Source organism: Alligator mississippiensis, chromosome 9, assembly GCF_030867095.1.
Source record: "Alligator mississippiensis isolate rAllMis1 chromosome 9, rAllMis1, whole genome shotgun sequence".
NCBI classification, from domain to species: Eukaryota; Metazoa; Chordata; order Crocodylia; family Alligatoridae; genus Alligator; species Alligator mississippiensis.
Window position 1 is genome coordinate 8,630,636 of NC_081832.1, and position 25,299 is coordinate 8,655,934.

A 25,299-nucleotide genomic window follows, 5' to 3' on the forward strand; every position below is an offset into this window, starting at 1 on the left:
TCCAACTGGTTCTCTAGTCTGTCCTGTGAGGGGGAGGATATCCCCATGGCTAGGGACAGAAGTTGCACATGGACTGGTTTAGGGGATCAGAAACTGGTTTAAACGTGTAACAGAGTATAATTTAATTGCACATAAACCAGTTTCAAAATGGCTCAAACTGGTTTAAGAGAAACCTGGTTGAATATAGTATCAGACTTAACTGATTTGGGTCAAACCAGTTTATGAAATTTCTGTCCCAGAACCCTTCCTGATTCAAGTTAAATCACAGTCCCCCAGCATCCCAGCATGCTTTCCAGCCCTGGGCTGGGCTGTGTTGCCTGCTCCAGAGAGTATGGCTGGCCCTGCCCCTCTGCTCCCTAGCTGGAGCAGTGAGGGCTGGCTGACAAGAGGATGTGAGGGGGCAAGCCCAGTCTGCAGCTCCCCTGCCTCTCCTCCCACCCCAACCCAGCAAACTCGGCTGGGGTCTAGGGCCAGGGTGGGGGGTTAAACACCTCTTCCACCACTCAAACTTACTGTGGGCTGCAGCTGTGGACTACAGACTCCAAAGGCACCTGGAAACAGAAAGAGGAAGTGTTGAGCAACCCTGCAGAGTCCTGTTGCTGTAATTCTGGACTGCAAGTCCCAGAGACCTTGGGGGCGCCTGGAAGAGAAAATGAACGCAGCCAGGGAGCCCTGCTCTAGCATCCCCCGGCTTCTGGCCTGAGCCACTGTAGGCATGTGGCTGCATTTCTGGAATCAAAGGTAAATGTCTGTTCTCTTTTCAATTTAATCTGCGCAGTTTAGACTAATTTGCAAAGGCTGAATTGACTCAGTCTTGGGCTTTTTGACTGTACTTAGCCCAGGTCTGCAAGGAGATCTATTAATAGTTTTGCTTACTCATTGGGGCATCTTGGCTAGCTGTGGGGCTGTGCGCTATGATTATGATGAAAACTCATGGAAAACTGTCATGTGATGTGACATTTTAACTCAACTATTTAGCTCAGCAAAGCAGCTGTTTTGCTCAGTTGCTTGGAGTGTTGTGCTGGTTTGATCCCTGGTTGGACTGGATGATCTCTTGAAGCCCCTTTCAGCCTTACTTCTCTGTAACCCACATTCAGGGCATACATATGTCACATCATCATGTGCCCTGCCCAGATGCTCTGTGACATCGCACTGATGCTCTTCAAATGGTTGCGTCTCCAGTGACTTAGTGATTTCAATGACAACTGTCCACTGACTGAAGGATTTCCAGGCTAGTCCCACAACCCATAGGATGTGGCCACGCTCTCGCTTCACTGCCCACTCCAAGAAGGAAAGGACCAGCAAAGCAGCTCCAGGCAATAGCAGTGTGGCCCCCACAGTTTCTTTGCCAGTACAGTTCACTGTCCAGCTCCGCCTGCCTGAGACCAATGAGACTTTCTCACTACCTGACTGTCACAACGACTTGACTATACGGAAGCTCAAGGACCATTTGGAGTTGCTGGCTGGCATTCCCCTGCATTTTCAGCGTCTCCAGTACCTGGATGAAAGTGAGGACCTCTAACCTGGGGACTCTCCAGGCAAGGAATCCTTGCCGCTCACTATCCTTAATATCTGGTTCAAGTCCAAGGGCCACACCTGCCCATTCTCGTGGCACTTAGTATCGGGATGAGGGTCTGAGCTCTCTGTGTGTATGGAATTGATCTTCTGTCCCAGCCCTTAGCATTTCTTCCACCTGCCCTGGGGGACTGCAAATTCCACCCATCTGTGGCTTGCTAGGAGCTTTGCCAGGTGGGTGAAAAGGATGACCATTTTGTTTCTGCAGCATTTAATGCCTATTTAAAAACAGCCCCTGCCATCCAGTCACTTGCCTTACCTGCGCATGTGTGCACACAAAGTTTTCATCTCGATTAGTATCCTGTCTCCCCATTCTTCTATCCATGCAATATTTTCTGTCTTAAGCCCTGATCCGTCACTAAGCTCTGCCCATGTTAGCACAGAGATCTGCCCATGTGGACCTTATTGCAGGAGGGTAAGATATCCCAGACAGGGACTACGCCTTTGTGCTCACACAATGGGATGTCAATCTTTGTTGGAGGATCTGGGTGCTACTACAACAGAAGCAGTCAATACAAGAGGCAGACAGCAAAACCAGATCAATGTTACATTTACTAGGGGCTGGGGGGAAGGCTTTCAAATGGAATTACACCCATCAAATAATGATTTTGTAGTCAGGGAGTCTTGTAGGTTGATGTGCTGAGCATTTCTTTTTCTAAAAGCTTTATTCTTTTAAAATGAGATCTTACCTTTTTTTGGATTCCCCTCCAGTAGACCTGCCAGATGATTCTACATTTAAGAACCATGATATTGTCCCTGGAGGGACAATTACTTTGCGCATCTGGCAACATGATGGCTGGGGGCACCTTGTAGCTGCAGCTGCAGAGGGAAATATTCCAAAGGTTGGTTTTATTACTTTTGTAAACGGGGAGAGGGGCAGCTTTTTAAAGAAAACAAGAAAGGCGGGTTAGTAAAAGGTTCATGTTCTAGATGCTCACCTCAGACTAGTCTACATACTGCGCAGGTTGAGAAGGGGTGCTCTAGCTCAAATAACGACCTTGGAAAGCTTGCTAATGTGAAATATCAGCTAATTATCAATTGCAATAATACTCGAATATACTGGTCTCTCTCTGAATGCAGTTTAAAAAGAATTGGAAATCTGAAGATGGTGAATGGTTTGGGCAAGGGGGAAAACATGCTGATTCCTGACTAAGGCTAAGTGCTGCTTCAAAGCTCATGGTTCCTTCAATGGAGCTAGCATTGCTGTAGGAAGTCTGCGATATCTCCCCATCACTTGTACATGCTTCAGTGAAGGCACAGGAGTGTGCAGCATAGACTGTGGTATCCCTTGAGATGAGAGGGGTACTGTAGTGTGGTTAAGGGCTGGCCAAAGATTTTTCTGAGAGAACTTTCTGAACTGGAAATCAGGTTTTTGAAAAAAGAGCCCTGCAGCTGCCATGGCACTCAGGCCCCCTTGCCAAGAGAGGGAATGTCATCATGGGGGAGAGCCAGATGAAGGAGACCTACCTGTAGTGTGAGTTGGGAGCATGAGGTGCTGTTGGGAGGAACTTGTAAGAATAGAAGTGTCATGAATACTGACTCTTTTCGCCAAAAACTCCATCAGACAGCTGCCCAGCTCCAATCCTATCCAGTGTCTCTTCTGGACCTTGGCCTTTGCATGGTTCCTGTCCCAGTACTTTTAGAATAAGGCAATGTTTAATATTGGTAACCGTTAAATATAATCAGCTGCAAATTGTGCAATGTTTTATTCTGCCAGCTAATAAGTGCAGGTGTTACAAAGGACCCTGTCGGCAGGACTCCCCAGTCAGACTTCCTGGGTCCGGAGCAGGAGGCGGACTGGAGAGCACACCGCACATTTGTGGCACTCTACATTGCCAGCCACAGAGGCCATGCTGCTGCTGTCCATTTTCTACTAGAAAACGGTAATCACCAGAAACGGAAGGTCCAAAGGGGCCATTCTGATCATCGATGCTGACTTCCTACAGAAAAGGGAGCAGCTCCTTTACACAGAAACGTGACCCTTTGGTTAAAATCTCATGAATTTCCCCTGGTCCTGGTAGGGAACAGTGCTCAGAGAGAAAGCATCGCTTTTCATTTCTTTCTCTCTTTTTTTTGTCTCCTTCGTATAACCAAGATGGCAGTTCTATAAGAACTGACATGCAAAATGACAATCCTAGGCACTGTGCTCTGAAAAGCCAGGTTGTGGCATTTCAGGCTGTCTCAAAGAGGGGTTAAGGCTGAACGATGTGATTTTTGCCTTTTACTGAGGTCTATTTTTATTATGATTATAGGGGCCTGATCCAAGCCCAATTAAAAACAATGGGAATCTTTCTGTTGGCTTCAGCGGGGTTTGGCTCAGGCTGGATGCCAGCATTTGGAGCGTTCCTCTGCCAACTGACTGCTATGCTTTCCCATCACTACAGTGCACAGATCGCAGCATCCCAAACAGCTGGGCTCAGATCCAGAAGCCTATTACTTTAAATTTCAGAAAAGTTGACCCCATTGCTAAAGACAGGCTAAAAACTGCATGACTTGTACAGAGCGGTGGGTTTGTGCTTGCAATTAAACATTTGCCGTACACCTTTAAGTGCCAGGAACCTGATAAATGATGTATTGATTCCATTGGGAAAATAAAATTCTTGATGTTAAGAAGCCATTAATACAGTTTAACCCTGGGTATTAATGGCTGGTGCTGAATGGTCTGCCCTGCTGTTTTACACCTAATGTATTATACATGGAATAACATGGCCTCAACGGTACCTCGGGTGGCTGTAATTCGATCATGAGGTTCTGGGGATGCTGTAAATCACGTGAGCGAAGGGCAAGTGCTTTATTCACATCACCTGACTCCCACAGATGGAAGGAGGTTTCTGTATCATCGTTACTGCTGCTGCTTTATGAAAGCAGAGGTGTCACGTCACGAGGAAAGAGACCCTTCCTCTGTACAGCTGTGCTTTTTTCAGTCCAAGCCTGACTGTTGAAAGGATTTTTTCCCCCTCTTTCTGTCCCTTCTTGGTTCTCAGCCTCACCTCGGGTTACATAATTGCTGAGCCCTGCATGGGTCACTGTTGGGCCAAGGTCCAGGACAAGGTAGTGGAGATGGAGGCAGAGAGAGGCATTTGTTCCCTACAGATATTTGCTAACTGCAGTGGGAGGATCTGTATTACAGTGTCTCTCAAGGATGTTATAATGCCGTGAAGTAAATTCAGGCCCCTGAGTGGCATTCTCTCCTTCCTTAAATGTGCAAGGCCACACACTGCCCTCTCCTGCCTTTCCAGGCCCTGAGCATGTGTGCTCTTTTCAGGTGCAGATGTACATTTTAAAACGCCGCTGGGCAGGACTGCTCTTCACGTGGCTGCTATCAAGGGCCACTACGATTGCATTGATGAACTGCTCATCTACGGGGCACAGGCTGCTACCCCAGACAACGAGGGACAGACTGCAATGAGCCTGGCTCGCCTGTGGGGCCAGAAGCAGAGTGAACGCAAAATGTTCTCCTTCTTTTGGAAGCAGAGATCAAGTGGCGGGGGACCATCCATCCCCTCCTCGACCTAGAGTCCTACAAATTCCCATGTGGGCTGATTTACTTAGCCCTGGGGAGCATGAGGGGACAGCTGGTTCAAGATCCATGCTTCAAATACTGGAGGTCCTGATGTGAAATAAGCTTGTGCTGGTGATGCCATAGCCCTGATGACAACCAGCTTGACAGCACTATTCCCAAACACATTCTTAACTTGCAGGTTATTGAGACTGGTAATACTGTGCCCTGTCCAGTTTTGCAAGCTGTGCCTCCAAATTCCCTTTGAAATGCTTGTTGCTGGACTCATTTTCTGACCATTAGCAACGGGCTGGGATGTGTCTGGTGGGCAGATCAGGGAGCTGGAAATAAGGAAACACTGATTTGCCATGCAGTCCTTGGTAGGTCCCTGGATTTTCTGTACTGAAAGATTGGCAGGGGGTATGGGGAGGGCTCCTATTCCCTCTGATAACATGTGCTAATGAGGTTATGGCTACAGGTGGCTAACTATGATCACTGGTAGGTATAATGAGAATAAGTCTGCATGCAAATTAGGTGTGCTATTGGGTCCAGAGAATTTTAAATTAGCAGGATTTGCAAAAGCACCTCAGGGCACCAAGCACCAGCTCTCCCTGACTTTCAAAGGGACAATTAGGTTTTAAGAAATCCCACCCTTAATCCTTCAAGGCCAAATTTCCAAGTGCTCAGCCCCCAGCAGCTCATTCAGATCTTCCAGAGAGCTCAGTGCAAGAAGAGCTCCTCTCACCAGGAGCTGCTGGGAGTTGAGCCTTTCAAAAGAGGCCACGCTTGGCCATGATAAGCTGTACATGGTGACTTGTGAAGCTCATGCTGTTCCCTCTGTCAATGCAATGTGCTTGCTAACAGAACTGGGGTGTTAATGCCAGCTGTGGCGATACCTCCGTCCGAGGCACTCGGCCACCTCCTGGAGTTCTCAGCCTGAGTTAGGCACCCGAAGGAGACTGACACCCTTAAGGAAGGATGATCTCTACGCAGCCTTGTGAGTTAGCAATGAAAGGTAAATGGAAAGGGCAGGACTTCAGTTTCTAACATGGCTAGAAAGAGGTGACTGGGGCTCTAGGTGCCAGCCCTCTCCTTGAATTAGGTGCCTAAGCCTACTTTTCTGGTTTGTGAAGGAAAACGAACAAGTGTTGATTCACCCAGCGTGTTAGGAGAAAACTTGCTTCTGCCTGTTTCAGATCAGAGACTTGGACGGACAACGTGATTCTCAAGCAGAGTAGGCATTTGAACCTGAATCTTACCTGTCTCAGGAGAGCATTCAAATCTATAAGAACTGACATGCACAGGGCTATTAGCCATTTTGGGGACTATAACACACACCACATGCCCCAGATGGGATGGTTGCATCACTATAAGCGGACAGGGGCAGAGGGTTCTGATCTCCAAAGCAAATGAAAACAAATTGCTTCATCCGCTGAGTGTTACTCGCACACTACAAGGTGTGTGCTGCATTTTTAAAACCTGCATTTTTAATTAAAACCTATGGAAGAAACTCCAGCTTTTCCTATCCCATTCAAATTTTGCAACAGAAATGAGCAGAAATCTCCTGGAGAGAACTAGGACGTTGTTCTTGCAGTTCCCAGCAGAGGGCACTCTGGGATCAGGCATGACAATGGAGTAGACTGACTCCTGCTTCACAAGGGGATTATTATTAAGGCCTGTGTATTGGGTGCAAACTTATCCCTGGTAAGAATTGCCAGAGATCTTAATTGTCTTTGGTGTAGTGTTGTTTGCCAATTTGCGCACCATTATCTCAGTTCTGAGGATGTGTGTCATTGTGAAACCAAGCATAATTCAGACAGTCTGAGCAGAACAATGGGAGTCTTCCATTGGCAAGGACTTGAGGGATGTGCTATTTAATTTTATATAGTTCCTGCAGAAAATACAATTGTTTGCACAGGAAATCTTCCTGTGTTGTTCTGTTGCTTAATTCTTTTAAGGTTTGAGGACACCATTGTTACAGCAGCTGCATGAGAATGGTAGACCACACGTTCTGCATCTGGCAACAGCTAGAATTGATGTAAAAGATGGTGCTACTGGCATTCTGCTGTGTAATTGCCCATTTCAAGGAACCACATACAGAGGGTGTCTTTGGTTTTTCATTTTTCTTCTCTGCCTAGACTGTCAGTCTGCACCCTAGATCTTAGAAATGTGGAAAAGATTTGTACCTGTTCCCAAACCTTGCATGGCCTCCTGATTGACCATGCTGTCAGGAAAGAACAAACTGGGAATATTTCACAGAAGGAACTGGATGATCTCAAAGGGTGGAGTGTATAAAATGGGATGAAATTCAACAGTACGAAGTGCAAGCCTGTGTACTTGGGAACGAATGGCAAGAACTTCTGTTTGAAGCTAGGCTCATCACTTGGGAATTGTAGAGAAGACAGACGTGGATGGTAGTGGTTCATCATAGGATGACCATGACCTACCAGTGCCTTGGAAAAGGCACATACAAGCTCAGGGTGTATCAGGACTGGGATTTACAGTAGAAGTATTAATGCCATGGTACACTCACTGGTGAGACATCTGAAATCTTGTGTACTATTCTGGTTGTCCACATTTGGGAAGGGTGGGTTCTGACCGGAACAGGTACAGAGGAAGGCTAGACGGATGACCAGGAATGAAAAGGCTGTCTCAGGAGAAAAGTGGGGGAGGAAGAACTTGGCTTAGCTTAACATGAACAATGGGATGGGATAGGATTGAATACAAAAGCAGAAATAAATATCGGGGAGGAGAAAGATATTTAGGCTAAAAGAAATGGTTAATTCCAGGAAAAATGAGCATCAATAAATGTAAGCTGGGAATTAGAAGAAAGTTTATAGCCAATAGACGAGTAAGATTTCAGTAGAAGCGCACCAGCACCATTCGCAGTTGTTGCTTTAACTAGCTATTGAAAAAACAAAAAATCTTAGTCAGCATGGTTAATGCGAATGTGTTGCTTCTCTTAAATTAGATAATGAGCTCCGCCACTACATAGGAGGAGATCAATCTCAATTATAATAGCGTCATGATGGAAATGGCAAGAAAGGGAGTGTTAGTGGTAAGTGAAAGGGCTGGGAGTCTTAGTTTTGGGATGTGTTCTCAGCCAGAGCTGTCTGAACCTGTGACCTTGAACGTCTGATAAGGCATCAGAGGTGCATGGTGGAACAGGAAAACAGATACATCTCTGCATGAAGTGCCTGGTGTGGACATGCACATGGGCCTGTGCCTGATCCCTTTTCTGTAAAATGGAGATTGAATCATGCCAAGGGATTTCCTTAATGTTTGAACAGTGCTGTGAGCTCCTCGGAGAGGGACATGGCAGAAGGGAAAAGTGAGAGGATTGTTAATAAAGAGGTTTTATTAACAAAAAGCCTCTAAACCACTATGTTAGGACAAACGCCATGTCCCTTTCATAATGTATAGAAGTGTGCGACAGAAGCAACTGTTTGGAGAGACACGTTTTCCCTGGATGCAAAAGGCAACAAGAGTGTAAGTGAATTTATCATGACAAACACAGAAATAATTCATCGCATTTCCTCTTCATTATCAGCTCTGCTTGTTTCCACGCCTGGACAGGACCTCCCCACTGCATGGCCTTCATTCCCCTGAATCTTGACCGAGTGATGGTGCTGAGAACTAAAACATCCGACTCCTGCTATGTGGAAACATGCCACCATGCCTGGCACGTGTCCTGCATGTCTCTTGTCACACTTGGTGCCTTCTGCTGGTGATACTTAGCAAAGCATTTGGAAAGGTACTTCAGCTGTGAGCTGTCTTTCTCTTGAAGGAGTCTTCTTTGTGCCTAGGTGCTCTCTAAATTACACTTTGATCTTGCTTGTGTGCCATGTCTTTGTATGCCTGCCTTTGTCCAAACTCCTTGTATATAGATGATGTGCTTTGCATTGTTAGAAATTGGTTGATCTCTGTCCTCAGCCGAGGACTGTTTCTGCTAATGGCATTGCTTAAAGATTCTTAGAGCAGCATGGACAAGGTAGAGTACACGGGGCTAGGCTTTATGAAAATAACCATGCAGAGGAACAGTTTCATTGATGGAGCTGAAAGCTGGTTGAGTGCTGTCTTGGAGCCGCAGTCAAATCCAAGGAGAAATGAAGCGATGTGTGATTGAGGTATGAAAGTGTAGGTCTCCCTTCAACACTCATTGCACTATGCACCCTGTTCATGGCAGGGGTATCCAACTCATCTTGTGGCCTGTGCTGGATCTGGACAGAGGTGTGGCAGAGGCATAAATGGTGGCAGGCCAGGCAGCTGCAGAGTGACCAAGGGTTGTGCCGCACAGGCCTCACCTTCCCTCTTGCTGCTGAGGGCCATTGACACCTCATTCTGTGGCAGGCTCTGCCCATTGCTACCCATGCCCCCAAATTCCCTGGCCCACTGGTAGCCTGGCGCACTGGATGGAGCGGCTCCATGGGCCGTGTGGTTTTCACCCTTGATTTATACTAATTAACCAGATGAGAGCCACATTCAGATGAACAGAGGGAACAAAATTCCCATAAAATGTTTCACTGAAAACTAATTGAGACTATCTTCCCTTCTTCTCCTATGGCTGCAGCAGAAGTATTGCTGACCTTAGCAAACTCTGTACCAGCGTCTTTGAAGAAGGCTGTTTACTCTGATATGTAATAGGGGCAGATTTTAAATGCAGGTGGCTGTAAATGGAAGCAATATTAGAAATTAGCCGGCTGACTTCAATTTATGAGTCAATACTTTAAGCCAAAAGAGTGAAGAAAAATGCCTGAGGATTAAAGGGGGGGAAAGTGATGGTATTAAAAGAGAGAATCAGTGTGACCATAGCTCATAAGTCTTTTTCCATGGTTTTCCACATCTACTGATCCCAGCTGCACAAGGTTAAGTCAGGCATTGCACGCAGAAAGCTTTGATCCAACTGATTTGCAAAAAAACTTTAGTTCCTAAAGGCACTTGCATGCATGAGTCTGGTTCTCAGATGCCTTGCGCTTTCCCTTATGCAGAACTCATTTCCCTGTTGCCTGTGCTTTTCAGTTGTTCTGCTCTTTCTCGAGGGAAGCTAAATAATCATAACTAATAGTTAACTAACAACCATGCAAACATCCTTTCTTTTCTTGGAGAGCTCATTTTGAGGGGTTCTGATTCAGGGCTTTGACAGTTTTGGGGGAGATCCCCAAGATATGTGCATGGTAATCCACGGTTTTGCATGGTAGTGTGAATGGAGTCAAGAGTTCTTTATTGAGATGGTAATTCAAAAACACTGGTCACCATTCAAATACCTGAAATATACTGAGCGACTGTGTTTTAAGGCCCAATCCAAAATTCACTGAAGTCAGTAGATGACTTCCATTGATTTCAGTGGGCTTTGGGATAGGCTTATAATGACCGAGGTTTAAGGTGTTGCAATGCTCAGTGTTTTGGGATGCAGTACAGGGTACCTTTGTTCTCCAGTCTTTTCCATGGGAAGTTAGGTGCTTAAGAATGGATTTACAGAAGCTGCAGGGAGTTACCTAAGGTAGCCCTTTGGAAATGCTGAGAAAAACATGTCTTTAAATTGCTTCCCTCATTATTTTGGAATACTGGGACCCAAATCTCACTTCATATGGGACTCAGCCATTTTTTCCTTTTCTTTCCAAAAAAAAAAAAGCTGTTAGTGGTGCCACTCCTCACTTTTATCCTACATCCCAGCACATAGAGCGATTAGCAGACATGTTTAATTCTCTCCTTTGCCTGAGTGGGTTCAAATCCACCTAAGCATGAGCACCAACCTGATAGCTTTTCTGGGAGAGAGATTCCCTCCTGTGGAAGCTGCTCCATGTTCATGGGGCCAGTGAGAAGGATTAGGGGTAAGCCTTACTCTATAGTCCCGTGGTCAGAGCATTCACCTGAGAGAGGAAACCTGGGCTCCTGTTCTTGTTCTACTGAACACTCAATAAAACTAGTGAATAGTGAGGCAGAAACCTAGAGCTCTTTAATATAGATAGTCAGAGGTGTCTATGGACCTGGGACCCCTCCCAGGTTGCTAAGCATGGATTTGAGGATCCAAATTTTGTATTTAAGTGCCTAAATCCCAAGTCGTTGCTGAGGGAAGAGGCAGGCTTACAACAACAGGGAAAGATGTGCACTTCCCCTCCCTCCTATCCAGATTTGTCCCTTCTCCTCCATCAGAGACCTGAGAATATTGTCTCACATATTGGCAACATTTACATATCTTGCTAATTAAATAAAGCATTTAAAGTAGGATCTACTAGGACTCAGGGCTGTTACTGTACCTGTTCTCTAACGGGGGATCTGCGTTTATCAGTCGGCAGCAGAAGTGCAGAACATTGTGACAATTTCTTATCCTATTCATTCCTCAAAGTGAATCAATTGAACAGAAATTGTTAAATTGCAGAGTGCAGCCTGGTTTAAAAACCCTGACAGACATCAGGAAAGTTTTGCTGATTGGGCTCTTAGAGGATGTTTTCCTCTCACATGGGAAAGAGAATTGTAGTCAGCTTGCAATCTCCCCGACATTGTTCGTGCAGGAAGCAGACAAAAAAGCACCAACAAAAAAGGATGACTGCAATTTAGTTAATTTTATGCACAACACAATCAGCATTCCAGTTGGGAGCTACTGAGCATAAATGTATTGATGGAGCAGCCAAAAATGTTCTGTGAACATAAAGGGATGAATTATTAAAAAGATGCTCCCTGGACTCGCACGTAGTTATGATTCTGGACAGACGTACAAGGTGAATCTTGGCTCTCCTGGAGTCACTGGATTTTGGCCATGATATCTTAGATCCTGGAGGAGCTGTCTCTCCATCTGGTGCGAGTCAGCAAAGCTCTGCTGAGGTCAGTGGAGCTGTACTGATTCACTCTAGGTGAGAATTTAGCGCTCGTATTTGGAGGTTGATTAGCTGGATAATTTTGCTGTTGCTTCTTTTGGTTGTGTTGCATCTCCAGCAGGATAGAAAGGGAAAATCAGAAAAATAGTTATCAAAGTTTTCTCTTTGATCTGGTGGTGTACATGAATGCCACTAGAAGTTCAGATTAAATCAGACTACTAACATCTTTGGTAACTTTTGACCAGCCACATCAACAAGATGGGTTAGAAAGGTGAAAACCTGATGTGGCGGGAGCTGGTTAGCTGATTGGAGTAGCTGGGTCTCTCTCAAAGGTCCTTTATAGAGAAACACTGATAAGATCCAACTTCCATTGGTTGGTTAATACCTGGTTATATGGTTTGCCTTTGTCTTTGCTTTGCTCCCTTTTTTAAAACCCTGCCCCATGTGGATTCTCTGGAGTAGAGTATTAGCCATTGCCAGCTGCTAAAGGAGAAACTTTCCGTTAGGAAAATAGTGGCAAGAAGTGACCATTCATCCTTAAAGAAAAAAGAACGTTCAAGTGTCGGTAATGCATGAGATTTTGGCGAGTTCTCACCATATGGGGAGTTTGAAGCATCTGTGTTTTTCCATTATTAAGATCATTTGGGATATATAAAAAAAGGCTGATGCCAGGTGCTAATTTCTTAAAGGACTCATTTTAAAATTAATTTAATTCCTGAGCTCACCATTGTACTTGTAAACCCTCAAAAGTGTATTCTGTACCCAAAGAATAAGTGCTGTACTTGGGGGGAGGGAGGAAGGGAGGCTATTTGCTATTCTTCATGGGTAATGAAAGACTGGCACTTCTGTCATGACTGTGCAGTCTTTACATGGTACTTGCTGTCTTGTGCTTAAGAATAAATATGTGCATTGCCTCAGTGAAGGCTTTGTCGGGCGACTCACTAATAATAGTTACATCTCTATGGGCATCATGGGGACCGAAAACTACAACCATTGATTAGCCAAAGCCCCTCAGGTTTCAATGGGAGTTTTGCCTAGGTTAAAAAAAAAAAAAAGCACACTTTCCACTGTCTTATCTCATGTTTTGAATTCTCTGTTTTCCCCTGGTGTAACTTGGCTATATACAAAGGGCATCAAAGTTTCATTGTGAGCCTCCTGTCTGAAAACCACGTTGACCACGTACATTTAGAAGGGGTGGGATTTTGCAGATAGAGGCCAAAAACTATTGCACTTCTTACTGTACTGCCCACATCTCATTTAGGTCTAACCTAGGCATCAGTTGAAGGCAGTGCACTCTGGGCTCTCCTTGCATTTCCAGTTCTCCATAAGCTGTTCTTTTTGCTTTGTGTATTTGTCCCTTCTTTATTACTTGGCAAGTGATGTCTCCACTCCTATTGCAAAGTGCACATTTCAGTGAATAAGGAAAGATTGCTTGTTTGCCTTGAAATTATTTTCTGGTTTGGTTTGATTCTGTTTTTGTTTTGCAAGCACTCCTCAAAAACTGCACAGAAGCTAAATAAACTCATTGCCATCTTAGAGAAAGTACAACCTAAAATATGACATCTCTGGCTAAGGAGAGAGAGGCTGATGCTCCTTGTCCAAATGTTTGCAGTTGAATTTGTGATGCTATTTTAACTCCTCTGGCTTTTGGTAACCAAACTATTATGGAGGTCAAATTAAAGTCAAGGTGAAAAAATTCATTACGTTGATCCTCCTTATTTACAAGCTGAGCTATAAGATAGAGGAGTGACCTGTATAGTACAGTCGTTGTCTTCTATCCCTTGATGAGCATTTATATGCATAATTCAAGTTTGTGTATATGTTTGAATTCCAGCCCATATTGATTGAATTGGTCTCTGATAATAAACAGGATAAATAAATCAGACGTGAGTTAAAGCAGGTACATTGATGTGCAGTATGGAAAACATTTAAATTCAATGCAGTGACCTTGAGTGGGATGTAATTTCAAAAGTGACTTAAATATGCTGACTGCACAAAATAGGTCTGGGGGGGAGGTGAGGGTGGAGGGAGGCAAATGATTTGGATATATCAGGATTATGGGCTGATAAGTGGCTTATGCAGTTCATTGTAGAGACGTGTAAGGTAATGAGGCCAGGGACCAAAAGTAATCAGAGACTGTAGTTGGGAAGTGAGAACAATGCAGAATACAGATCAGAGCACAGCAGGCAGTACATGCACAGCATCGGGATAGATTTTGCCATATCTGGATGGCTGCATTGACACCAAGGTGCCTCTTCATTTTTACCACTGTGCAACATGGCTAGGAAACTCCTTTTGACCGGTATCCCCAATCTGTGAAGAATCTTGTGTATGAAGGTGTTTTAATAATATCATCTCTAGTGCTTTAATCCCCCAGGATTGACTAGTACCTTATTGTGTAAGCAATGCAATTGCTTTCCTAAGGGGTATGTGTGGCATAAGGTCAATTTTGCCTGAGTAAGGAGGACAAAGTCAGGCCTTAACTATAAATGTAAAAGCACCCATGATTCCTTTAACTCTTATTTTTGCACTGTATGCAGATTAGACTGCATTGCAAATTCACCAGGGACTTTGAGTGCATTCCTGCTAATCCCAGGTGAATAGACTTGTGCTCTACTTTTGACTTACTCATTGATCAGACTGATACACCCTCTAAAGGAAATCTTGAATGTCTAATGAGGTATCTGCCATTCCATTACACCTGCGTATGATTTGATCGGGTAGAACTTCATCTAATTAGACTTGCTGGAGAAATATAAAAGCCCTTTTTTCAGCCTGGATATCTGCTAGCACTGTGAATAAGAGGTGCTCCGTCCAAAGTACAGCTGACGGGCTGAAGCAATGCACTAGTGATAGGCAGCAGCAAAGCGAACAATAATTGATGAAGTGTCTCCAGCGTTTGCCAACTTGGAAGCACTACCAAGTTTTTTAAAACACTTAGTTTCTCCTGTGTTCCCCTCTGAACTTATTTCTTCATATCTTAACTTTTAAAACATACTTCATTTCCTCCCTAAATTAAAAGTTTTAGATCTCACTTGAATTGTAGCCAAATGGCTTTTGAAACCTAGATAAGGAAGGAGATGATAAAAAGAGGAAAATTCTTCTCTTTCCATTTAAAATATATTGACTCCTTCAAAGCCTTCCTTTATTTTATTTAATAACTTATTCACTACTCCCATTTAAAGGTACATTTTCAATTTTAAAATCATATTTCTAAATGTCATTTTTTTCCACAGAGCTTTTTACTTAACAGTCCAGACAGTTAAATTTTTTATCTCTTTTTCTTCCAAATATTTCCAACTGCCACAATTTTATTTTTATCCAGAAAGAGCCTTGGGTATGATGATTTCAAGTTTTTTAATAAACCCAAAATATCCATTGCAGTTTGACTTTTTTTTAGCCATTGTGTTACCAGACCTGGGATGATGCTACATTGAATGAGATCTGGGGGTCAGGATAAGCTTTCTCATTTGGCCTGGGATCTGCGGCTAAATGGGTCTCATTGATGGCTTTGGCCCTAGGAACTGCAGCAAGGTCCAATTCCAAAAGGAATCAGAGATATTAAACCTGAGTAAGAAAAATAAAGCTTCATCCTAGTTATCTGCTGTATTCAGAGCTCTCTCATTAGGTTGATAGATTCATAGATTGTAAGTGGCTAGAAGGGACCTCGCAAGATCATCGGGTGCAGCCCCCTGCACTAGGCAGGAAAGACAACTGGGGTCAGGTGACTGTCCAGTCTCCTCTTGAAGATCTCCAGGGTAGGTGACTGCACCGCCTCTGAACGGAGCTTATTGCACAGTCTGGACGCTGTGAGTGTGAAGGAGTTTTTCCTAGTGTTAAGCCTGAAATGGTCTTCCAGGAGTTTGTGGCCATTAGAAGAATAGCTTTTCTAGATGCGGGCTCTAGGGCAATGCAATTTTCTGCAGTCTCAATGTTTTGTAAGGTTTCTTCTACTAGGGGGTACAAAGCAGCAGCACTACTTCAATTGCTGGTCCCAGCAGCTACAGGATGGGACTTAGGGACACTTCAAGTGCCCTCACTGAGCCACTTCATGGACAGCTAAGCTAAAACTTGACCTACCATTCTAACCCTGAGCTGCCCGTGGCGTTGAAGCTGCATGTCTGTCTGGACAGCCAGCTGCATCAAGGATACATCCATCCCAAAATGCTTTGCAGCAGTAAAAAGTCTCGTCTTAATTGCACTTGCCTTCCAATTTACTTGCATGCGAGAGAAGAGTCGGGCTGTCTGTGCGGCGGTGCAAATGGTGACACTGGAGGAGCCATCCATCCATCCTTGGTTGCTTTAGGGGTTTTCCTATGATGCTCTTGAGGTGCTATCTGGTGGGTAGACTGCCATCCCAGGGAACGCACTCAAAGCAAGGGGCTTTCCTGCCATCCCTCCCCAGCCATTCCCTGTCCGTTATATCCATCTAACTCCTGTGCCTAACAACGAGTGACAGAGAATCGACTCCACATCCTAGTGCTCTGTGTTTTTTCTCACTATTGATCCTCCATGGCAAATGGTCATTACTTGTTGGGATCAGCATCTTCGGAGCACTGTTGTCAGTTCATACTGTTGTCACACACTTAGCTAATACCCTCTAGTAATTTTATTCCTTATTCACATGCAGACTTAATGTCCTTAGTCATTAAACTGAAAAATGTTAACCTTGTCATAGTTAGTGACTGGAAGCAGAAAAGTCCATTTAGTTCTCAGGGGAATGAATTCTAATTTTCTGCCTGTCAGAAACTGACATTTTACATATTTTCCTCTTCCCCCCACAATTTAGTGCTAAGTTTAAACATGTACATCAGAGGGAAGGACCTTTTGTTCATGTTAAACACCCCAAAAGCCTTGGTGGGTATCCAGTGTGTGTGAGGCTTGACCAATAGCTGCTGCTGGAGATTATTTTGTGTGCCGAAGAGAAAGGGAGGCGAGAACGAAAAGTTACACACGAGAGGTCGTTGCAAAGGACACGTTAGCGTTCCCTGTCAGAATGCATATTTTTATCTAGATAAAATGGATGAAAAACAACTCATCTGGAAAGAAAATATCCAACAAAGCAACAAATTATGTTAATCAAACAGACTGGTATCTAATATTTGTCATGAAGATGTAACACCTCCTATTTAGTGTCACAACTACTGGGCAGATGAGGTTCTTTGGGTAAATCTGCTCTCTTGTATTAGACCAACTTAAATAGTTGGAACAAATCTTTTTTGCAAGCTTTTGGGTACAAATACCCTTTGTCAGGCTGAGGAAGGCTGTGGATACTTCCTCAGCCTGTTGAAGGGTGTTTGTACCTGGAAGCTTGCAAAGAATTTTTCCAACTATTTGAGTTGATCAAATAAAAAAAATATTGGATTTACCCAAAGAACCCTGTCTGCCTATGTCCTTAGATCAACACAGCCACAAACCTATACCCACAAACTACTGGGAATCTTAGCAAACATAGTGGTTGAAAGGCAGGGCTTGAGAAGATGTCAAGAGTTTAGTTTTAGGTTCAAGAAAGAGCCTGTGCTTCCACCATATATGGGACAGAGCATCATTCACCCAACAAGGTCTTGCGCTGTATATTGTATTGCTTCTGCGTTGTTCAGTTCTTCTCTTTTTAATACATTTTTGACTGATTTATTTTTATACTTGGAGGCCATGAATAAAAAAGCATGACCTCTTTGTACTGGGCGCTGTATATGTACAAAGCCAAATGACAATTTTACATGTGTGCATTGCAGCACTGGGCGCTTTGAAAAGTGCCTGGTGCATGCAGTTGTACAAGCGGCAAAACGCACATCAGTGCAGAGAAAATGGTTGCAGCGTGCTTTTGAGCTAAAACACCTCAGAGCTGCTTTAGTTCAAAAAGCACACCAACACCATTGTCTGTGCACTGGCATGCATTTTGCCACTTATACAACTGCACGTGGCGCAGTGCAGTGCACTTTAGCACGCGTGCAGAGCAGGCTTGATTAATCGAATCTGGTCCGAAGCGGTGGATCTCTGGTGTATTGCTGGAAAAAAAATATGTGTATAAATGCCCAAAGAGTTCAGAATCTAAATAGAGAAGAGAGACCATGAAGGAGGGGACTGAAGCAAAAGGAGATTAAGTGACTTGACTAAGGTCATACTAAGTCTGTTAGAAAGTGGGAATCTGAATGTGGATTACCTGACTCCTACCCTGTTGCTTTCCCAAAAAAGATGAACTTTCCTCTCCCTATTGCAATTGAATGTAGGATTAGCACAATGTATCATAGATGCAAATGTTAAGCCCCAAGTGATGCAGCTAGAATTGCATCCAAGGCCTAAACTTGATTCATAGGATGCAAAACATCTTTACTAAGTACAGACAGTCAAAAAGCCTGAGGCTGAATCGATTCAATTTTCACAAGTTAGTCTAAGATGCATAGATAAGCAAGGGAACAGACATTCATTTTTGATTCTGGAAATGCAACCACATGCCTGCAGTGGCTCAGCACAGAAGCCAGGGGAAGCTAGACCACACTTCCCTGCTCAGCTGGAGCAGATGGCTTGGGCCAAGACTAGCCTACCCACCTTGTGAGGGGGGAGGGTTTTGCAGGGGAAAGGCAAAGCATCCTGGGATGTTGGGGGACAGAGAGTTAACTTGAATCTGGAGGGGATCTGGGACAGAAATTCCATAAACTGATTTAACCTAAATCAGCATTGTCTGATACTACATCCATCCAACACAGGCTTATCTTAAACCAGTTTCAGCCAATTTGAACGCAGTGTATATGCACTGAACTTCTGTTTTGTTACAGATTTGAACCCGTTTCCAATTAGTTATTCTGGTTTATGTGTAATTTCTGTCCCTAGCCTTAGTATTCAGTATATGAAACATCCACCTTCAAGACTTAGTCTGAAATTTATCTATTTGCATTTTGTATTTTTGGCAGCCCAGTGTTTGCTGTAGATAATGAGGTGAAGGTTGCAGTCCACTGCTTAATCAGCAGGGATCCAGGTTTTTTGTTTGTCACAGAAAAACATGGTAAAACCTGGATGTTCTCATTTTAAGAAGAAAAACACAGGAAAGAGAGGATTTCCCCTTGCAGGCTGGCAGAGTTCCAGCCTGCAAGGGGCTGTGGGCAGCAGGAGAAGGGCGGTCAGGCAGGAGGCACCATGTGTATATGTGCACATGCACATGGCCACCAGGCAGCCTGGAGAGCAGCTCCCTACAGGTAAGTACGAGGGCCCCATAGTGAAAGAGGGAGGGAGTTGGGCAGGGGCTGCTGCCCAGCCCGAACAGTGCATGGGGCTTGGGGCCTGGGGCTATATGCAGCCACAGGGCCTGGGTAGGGAGTGGGATGGGGCCATGGGTGGCTTGTCTAGGAGGGCAGGGGGACTGGGTCCTTGCCATTGCATGTACTCCTGGGGGGAGCATGAGGGGCATGTGCCCTCCAGATTTGTGTGTGGGGTGGGTATGGGCTGCCTGCTATGAGCTTGGGTTCCCTGCCCCCTGGGCCCTCCATGGCCCAGTGGGCAGCACCTGGCATGGCAGGGCAGAGTGGAGTGGGGAAGCTTGGTGTCGCTGCCATGAGCCCCATGCCGCCCTGGTGAGGTGCCCCCTGCCTGCCTGACAGCAGTGCAGGTGGCGGCATGGAGTTGTGCCCCTCGCTGCTGCCCAATGGGCAGGGGGTGCCTCACCGTGGCGGTGGGGCTTCCAGTGGCAGCACCAAGCTTTCCTGCCCCATTGTGCCCTGACGCTCCGGGTCCCACCTGCTGTGCCTCGGAGGCCCTGGGGGAAGAGCAGCAGGGCAGGGAGCACAAGACCACAGTGGGCAGCCTGCATTTCCTCTCCTCCCCACCCCGACCGGACAGGCTTAGCTCCAGCTGTGCCTCCTGTTGGGGAGGGGGAGCTGGGCTCCACGCTCCACTCTGCCACAGCAGCTGCCACCTCCCTTTGGTGGCAACCGGCATTCGGGTGCTGCTGGGAGGGGGCAGGGGGATTGTGGACCCTAGTCCCTGGCCTCATAGCCCTGGCAGCTGGGAGCCCCTTCCAGCAGGGCTGGGGCGGGGGGGGGCACCAGCGGGGCTGAAAAGGCTGTGGGTTGGGAGAGGTAATAGCATATCAGGGCTGCTCGGTGCCACAAAGCAGCTGGGGGGGCACCGCTGCAGCTGGACCCATGTCCTGGTGAACAAACTGGGCTCGGGGAGCTCTGATTTTCCATGATAAAAAACCCACAATCAAACACCAACATTTATAGGTATTTAGAATGTATTTTATTATAGTTACTGAGGCACTGGTAGGTTTCCAAATTGCTTTAAAATGGTAAATATATCATTAAAACATTTTATTCAACTGATACCTATATATAGGTATAGAGATATAGATATAGGTATAGGTATATATCTATAGATAGATAGATATATATGTATATGTACATATGTATATGTATATATGTATACATATGTATAAGTGGCATTTCATTTTAATCATGGAAAAGCATGGATTTGGGGAATTTTTAATAAGAGCTTTTGCATTTTTATCAGAGAATTCACAAGTTTTAAACAGAGAAAACCAGGATCCGTGTTAATCAGTTAGGTGGCTGAGGGAGAGTTTATGCAAACTCCCCCAGTCAGGCACTCTGAGGAGGAAAAAAAATGTTTGTGAACTGTGTTGCTTTTGGAAATAAGCTTATGACTTGTGCACAGATCTTTGGGTATGATTTACATGTTCAGATAAGTGACAGGTATATGTATGCATAATTATCTGGGATAATAAAAAAAAACAATTTATGGAATATTATGCAGCCAATTATACATAATAAAGCTGTAATTCTATCGAGAGGTTCTGGAGTTGTCACATGCAAGGAGAACGAACCTTGCCTGCTTTGCAACTGTCACAAGAGCTGTGAATTGGAATTATAGCCTTATACAAGCAATTGCAATGTCTTTAATATTTCATGATGCTTCGTTGTAATTAGAAAGGCCTCTCTTTCTTTTGCTGTTGTTTATTACATGCATCTGAAAGTCTTTTCCTGTCTCCCCTTCTGGTCTGCATCCCCTTTTACTCTTACTTTTTCTCCTTCCTTCTCATCTTTGCCCTCTGCCACTCCTCTGTTCAGGCAGTTCCTGGGAGAATTGGGCTTCTTGTACAATTATTACTCAAAGGGGGTAGACATGGTTTTTTTAGCACTTCTGGGCAGACATAGCCCTGCTTGAAATTGTGGCAGAGCTACTGATAATCTGAAACTATTGATGCATGAGCAAGTCATTGTGAGATTAAATTGGAGCGAGGGTTTACAAAAGCATGTCACCTTCTCCTCGCTAGCTGCCCACAAGCACACTCTCATCCAGTGTGAGGCAGGTTATCTCTTAGTGAAAGCTGGGCAAGCTACCTGGCATATGCTGCAGGGTAAAAGCGTGCATGCGGACAGTTACCACCAAATAGCTGATGTGCTATAAATTCACAGCATTGCTTAATTCATGCTAACTCATCCATACATCTATACCCTGAGATTCAGGCTCTTAACGAAGGTAATATGGCCTAATAAATGTGAAATAGGCATAAAATGAACAAAGGGAGAAAATCTCATAGATGTCCTATCTGTGCAGTTTTATATTTCTCTGCATTCCTTGCAAATCCAACACATCATTAAGTCCAAGAGAGCTATCTGGATATCAGGTATACACAGGCAGTGCAGGACAGTCTACCCTAGAATAGGTTTACCACCCTACACGCAGGTAATCGGGAAGGTCTCAATGGAAGCCAATGTTATGCTAGTGCAAGTGAAGGGAGAAATAGCCTCAATAGGTTCATGTGGTGACAACCCAGTCAGCACCTTCAGATCAAGGTAGTCCAGAGGATCCTTAATTCTTGACAATAACAATTTTGCACAAATTGGGTAGGAAACATGTAGATGCATCAATTCCTCTGACCCAAAGAAGGAACTACCTGAGAGTATCTTGTGAAAATCCTAGTTCTGTTCCTTCCTCAGCAGAGAAAGAACACAGAAAAATGCTCTAAAGGAAACTCTACACAGACAGAAAGTTTTGGCTGTCACTAATAAAATCACAGTCTCTGCTCATTTGCTTACAATTGGCTCAGAGAGGCTGGCGTGATGTCGCACATTTGTTCCTAAGTAGTTTGCCCATGCTGTGAAATGTTCTCCCCTGACTCCCAGGGAGGGAGGGGGAGAGCCAGAATTTGATTTTCTACAAACAAAACTACTAGATTTCAATCTATGGCTTGTTACAGGACATCTACTTGTGAGATCGCACTCAGACAATGAAGAATATCAGTTTTGAAAGCACAAGACCTCCGCAGTGGTCAATTAGAGCGGAAGATTTTCTTGAAGAAGGATGCTTCTAATAAAAGACACCATCATTATTTTTCCTTTGATTTATGAAAACGTACAGCCTAGATGGATGTTCTGTACAGAACATGGTGGGGAACATGTGAAGTTGCCGCAGCTTATATTTTAACAAAGGACATAACTGTGTCTTGGCAATAGAGCATAGCGGTTTAATTTCTCCAGGCAGGGCCTTGCAGCTCAGCTGATGGTAGGGGTTTTTTTGTTTTTTTTTTGTGTTCCAGCTTTTGAGGATGAGAGTGTTGTGTCTGACGCATGTCAGCAAGGAAAGAAGATTCACTAGCGCAGCTGAGTTCATCTCGCTCCCCAGTGAGGAGGAAACGCATTAACCGTCTCTCACTTCACCAGGGAAGGAGGAGGGGGTGTTTTCTGTCTGGGAGAAGTGAGAAGGCATTGTCAGGTTTAGGTCAGGCTGGAGCACAGGGCTGTGCGGCTCTCTCAGCAGGACAGATTAGTTTGATGTCAGACGGCAGCCTGGAGGCACTGCACGGAAAAGGAGAGAGACAGATGGAAGAGAGTGCTGGGGAGAGGAGGTTGGAACGGCCGCCATGCTCCGTCCTGGTGCAAGGCTGACCCTTTGGGGTTGGTTTGTAAAGAAAGCCAATATCCCAGAAACTGACTGGGGAGATGATGGTTGCATTTTTTAGTCCTTAAATAATAATGGCAAACAACACAGTGCTTTTCTCTGGCTGGTCTCTTAAACATATTTCTCCGGGAGGTAACTATACATTCCAGTTCCTACAGATCCTGAGACCAGCGAGGTTGCTCAGTAAGGCTGACGTCCGTGGGGCTACCTATCCGAGTACGGGTTACACCGTTGGTCATGTTCCTTTCGTTATTGCATTTCTAGGGCACGTATTTTGCTTATGTCTCATATCCCACCATTGCGTTGAGCCACGCTACAACCTGATGGGGTGCACAGGGTGCAGATGGGAAACAGTAAGGCAAAAAGCCCAATTCAGAAGTGAGTTTGAATGGGAATAATACACGTGTTCAGGGACTAGAGGGTATAAGTTACACAAACACGGAAGTCCAACTCTCTGCCTCTAGACTTCTCCCAGATTTTCATATCACTACATGACTAAGTGAGGTGTGTACCTGGGCCCAAGTGAGTTGCAGTAAGGTCACACAGTAAATCAGTGGTAGAGCAGGGAATAGAAACCAGGTGTTCTGGCTCACAGCTCTAACTGAAAGACCATATTTCCTTCTCTTTTCCTTATTCCCTGGACTCCACAGTTACAAAGGCCCGTTGATATAATCCCCTTCTAACTCTACAGTCCAAAACAATTAAAAAAAAAAGAACCTAAAATGGTGGCTTTCCTCACTTTTGCTATGTGTGCACAGAGGCCAGGCAGTTAGTTCAGCTTGAGTGACTTAACTCCACAAACAGAGCAGTGCAAATGTTCATAGTGAGCCTTGAAGCTGCTCAGATTCAGCCTGAATGCAAGGTTTGCTGTGTTTTTCTTGGGGAGGGGAGGAGAGGTGATGATGGCTAGTATCCACGGTTCAGAGGATTGAACTCGGCCCATAAAGGTATAGAGTAGAAGAGTACAGTTGAATAGTTATCCAAACACCCCAAGTTTGGTGGTGGGACTTGATGCTGGATTTGGATTCACATCCATCTCTATTCACAATGCTTAGGATGCTGGGGGAATTTTCAGAGAAATTTGGTATGTTCTTTTCTGTGTGGTACCCTATTGCATTTAATACTCTACAATCTAAAACAGCTGTTGGCATTGTTTCTATTGAAAGCCATTAAGAAAGGGATTGCAAAAGTTAGGAAAACATTGAAATGCATTATTTTTAAGAAGTTTTGACATGAAAGATTTCAGCAACAATTGGAAAATTCAAATCTTTTCTTTTTGAAATTGCAGGGATAGTGCCATCAAAATGAAGCACAAATATTCCTATACTGTAAGGTGGTTACAAAACTGGCTGCATCATTGGACTCAGAGTAGTAGTCAATGGCTTTGATGTCTAGTTGGCAGCTGGTATCAAATGGAGAGCCCCAGGGCCGGTTTTGTTCAATGTCTTCATCAACGACCAGGAAGATGGGATGCAGTGCACCCTCAGCAAGTTTGCAGATGACACCAAGTTGGGGACAGTAGTAGATACGCTGGAAGGTAGGGTTCGAATTCAGACAGCACATCTACATAAGACGCTACGTTGCCGTGGCTTGTTGTTATGGCAATACAGAGTTGCCGGGCAAGAATCGTGATGCTGACACTACTGCGCAGGAGCAACGAGCTATATCAACAGACCTCTGTAACTATGGAGTCCAGGGAATGAGCAAAAGAGAAGGAAATATGGTCTTTCAAGCTGGGCAGCGTTGGGAGTCCCCAGTACGCTGGTTACTGCGCAGTCATTTAGTACTTGTTTAAGTACTAAATGACTGCGCAGTAACTGGTGTTACTGCACAGTCCTGATACCGCATGGCTGTTTTTATCAGCTACTGTGCAGTAGCAATGAGCTATATCAACAGGCCTTTGTATGGAGTCCAGGAAATGAGCCAAAAGAGAAGGAAACATTGTCTTTCAGTTTGAGCAGTGAGCCAGAATACCTGGATTGTATTCCCCATTTTATCATTGATTTACTGTGTGACCTTATGCAACTCACTGAAGTGCTACTTGCTTAAGCAAATGCTAAATGACTGCACAGCAACAGCTGCGCAGTCCGCTGAACGTGTAGACATGCCCATAGAGACCTAGACAAATTGGAGGATTGGGCCAAAAGAAATCTCATGAGGTTCAATAAGGACAAATGCAAAGTCCTGCACTTAGGATGGAGCAATCCCATGCACCGGTACAGGCTGGGGTCTGACTGGCTGGGCAGCAGCTCTGCAGAAAAGGACCTGGGGGTTACAGTGGGCAATAAGCTGAGTACGAGCCAGCAGTGTGCCAAGCAGGCTAACGGCATCCTGGGCTGCATTGGTGGGAGTGCTGCCAGCAGATCAAGGGAAGTGATTATTCTCCTCTATTCAGCACTGGTGAGGCCACATCTGAAGTACTCTGTCCAGTTTTGGGGCCCCACTACAGAAAGGATGTGGACAAATTGGAGAGAGTCCAACAGAGTGCAACAAAAA

The 25,299-nt window shown here is 44.8% G+C and overlaps 1 protein-coding gene across 1 annotated transcript; it reads left to right on the forward strand.

Annotated features, from left to right (window-relative positions):
• Positions 1–1,227: 1,227 nt before the first annotated feature.
• Positions 1,228–22,500, forward strand: ANKRD60 (ankyrin repeat domain 60). The gene is made up of 6 exons (XM_059713056.1): positions 1,228–1,508; positions 2,287–2,417; positions 3,293–3,458; positions 4,841–5,020; positions 7,033–7,143; positions 22,442–22,500. Exons 1-6 carry the CDS (start codon positions 1,253–1,255, stop codon positions 22,498–22,500), a joined length of 903 nt encoding a protein of 300 aa, XP_059569039.1. The 5' UTR covers positions 1,228–1,252.
• Positions 22,501–25,299: the final 2,799 nt, after the last annotated feature.

Coding starts and splice junctions, on each gene's coding strand:
- ANKRD60 (XM_059713056.1), top strand. CDS start 1,253: ATGTGGCCACGCTCTCGCTTCACTGCCCACTCCAAGAAGGAAAGGACC. Junction 2,418..3,292: donor CAGAGGGAAATATTCCAAAG/GTTGGTTTTATT, acceptor TTATTCTGCCAG/CTAATAAGTGCAGGTGTTAC. Junction 7,144..22,441: donor TGCTACTGGCATTCTGCTGT/GTAATTGCCCAT, acceptor TTTGTGTTCCAG/CTTTTGAGGATGAGAGTGTT.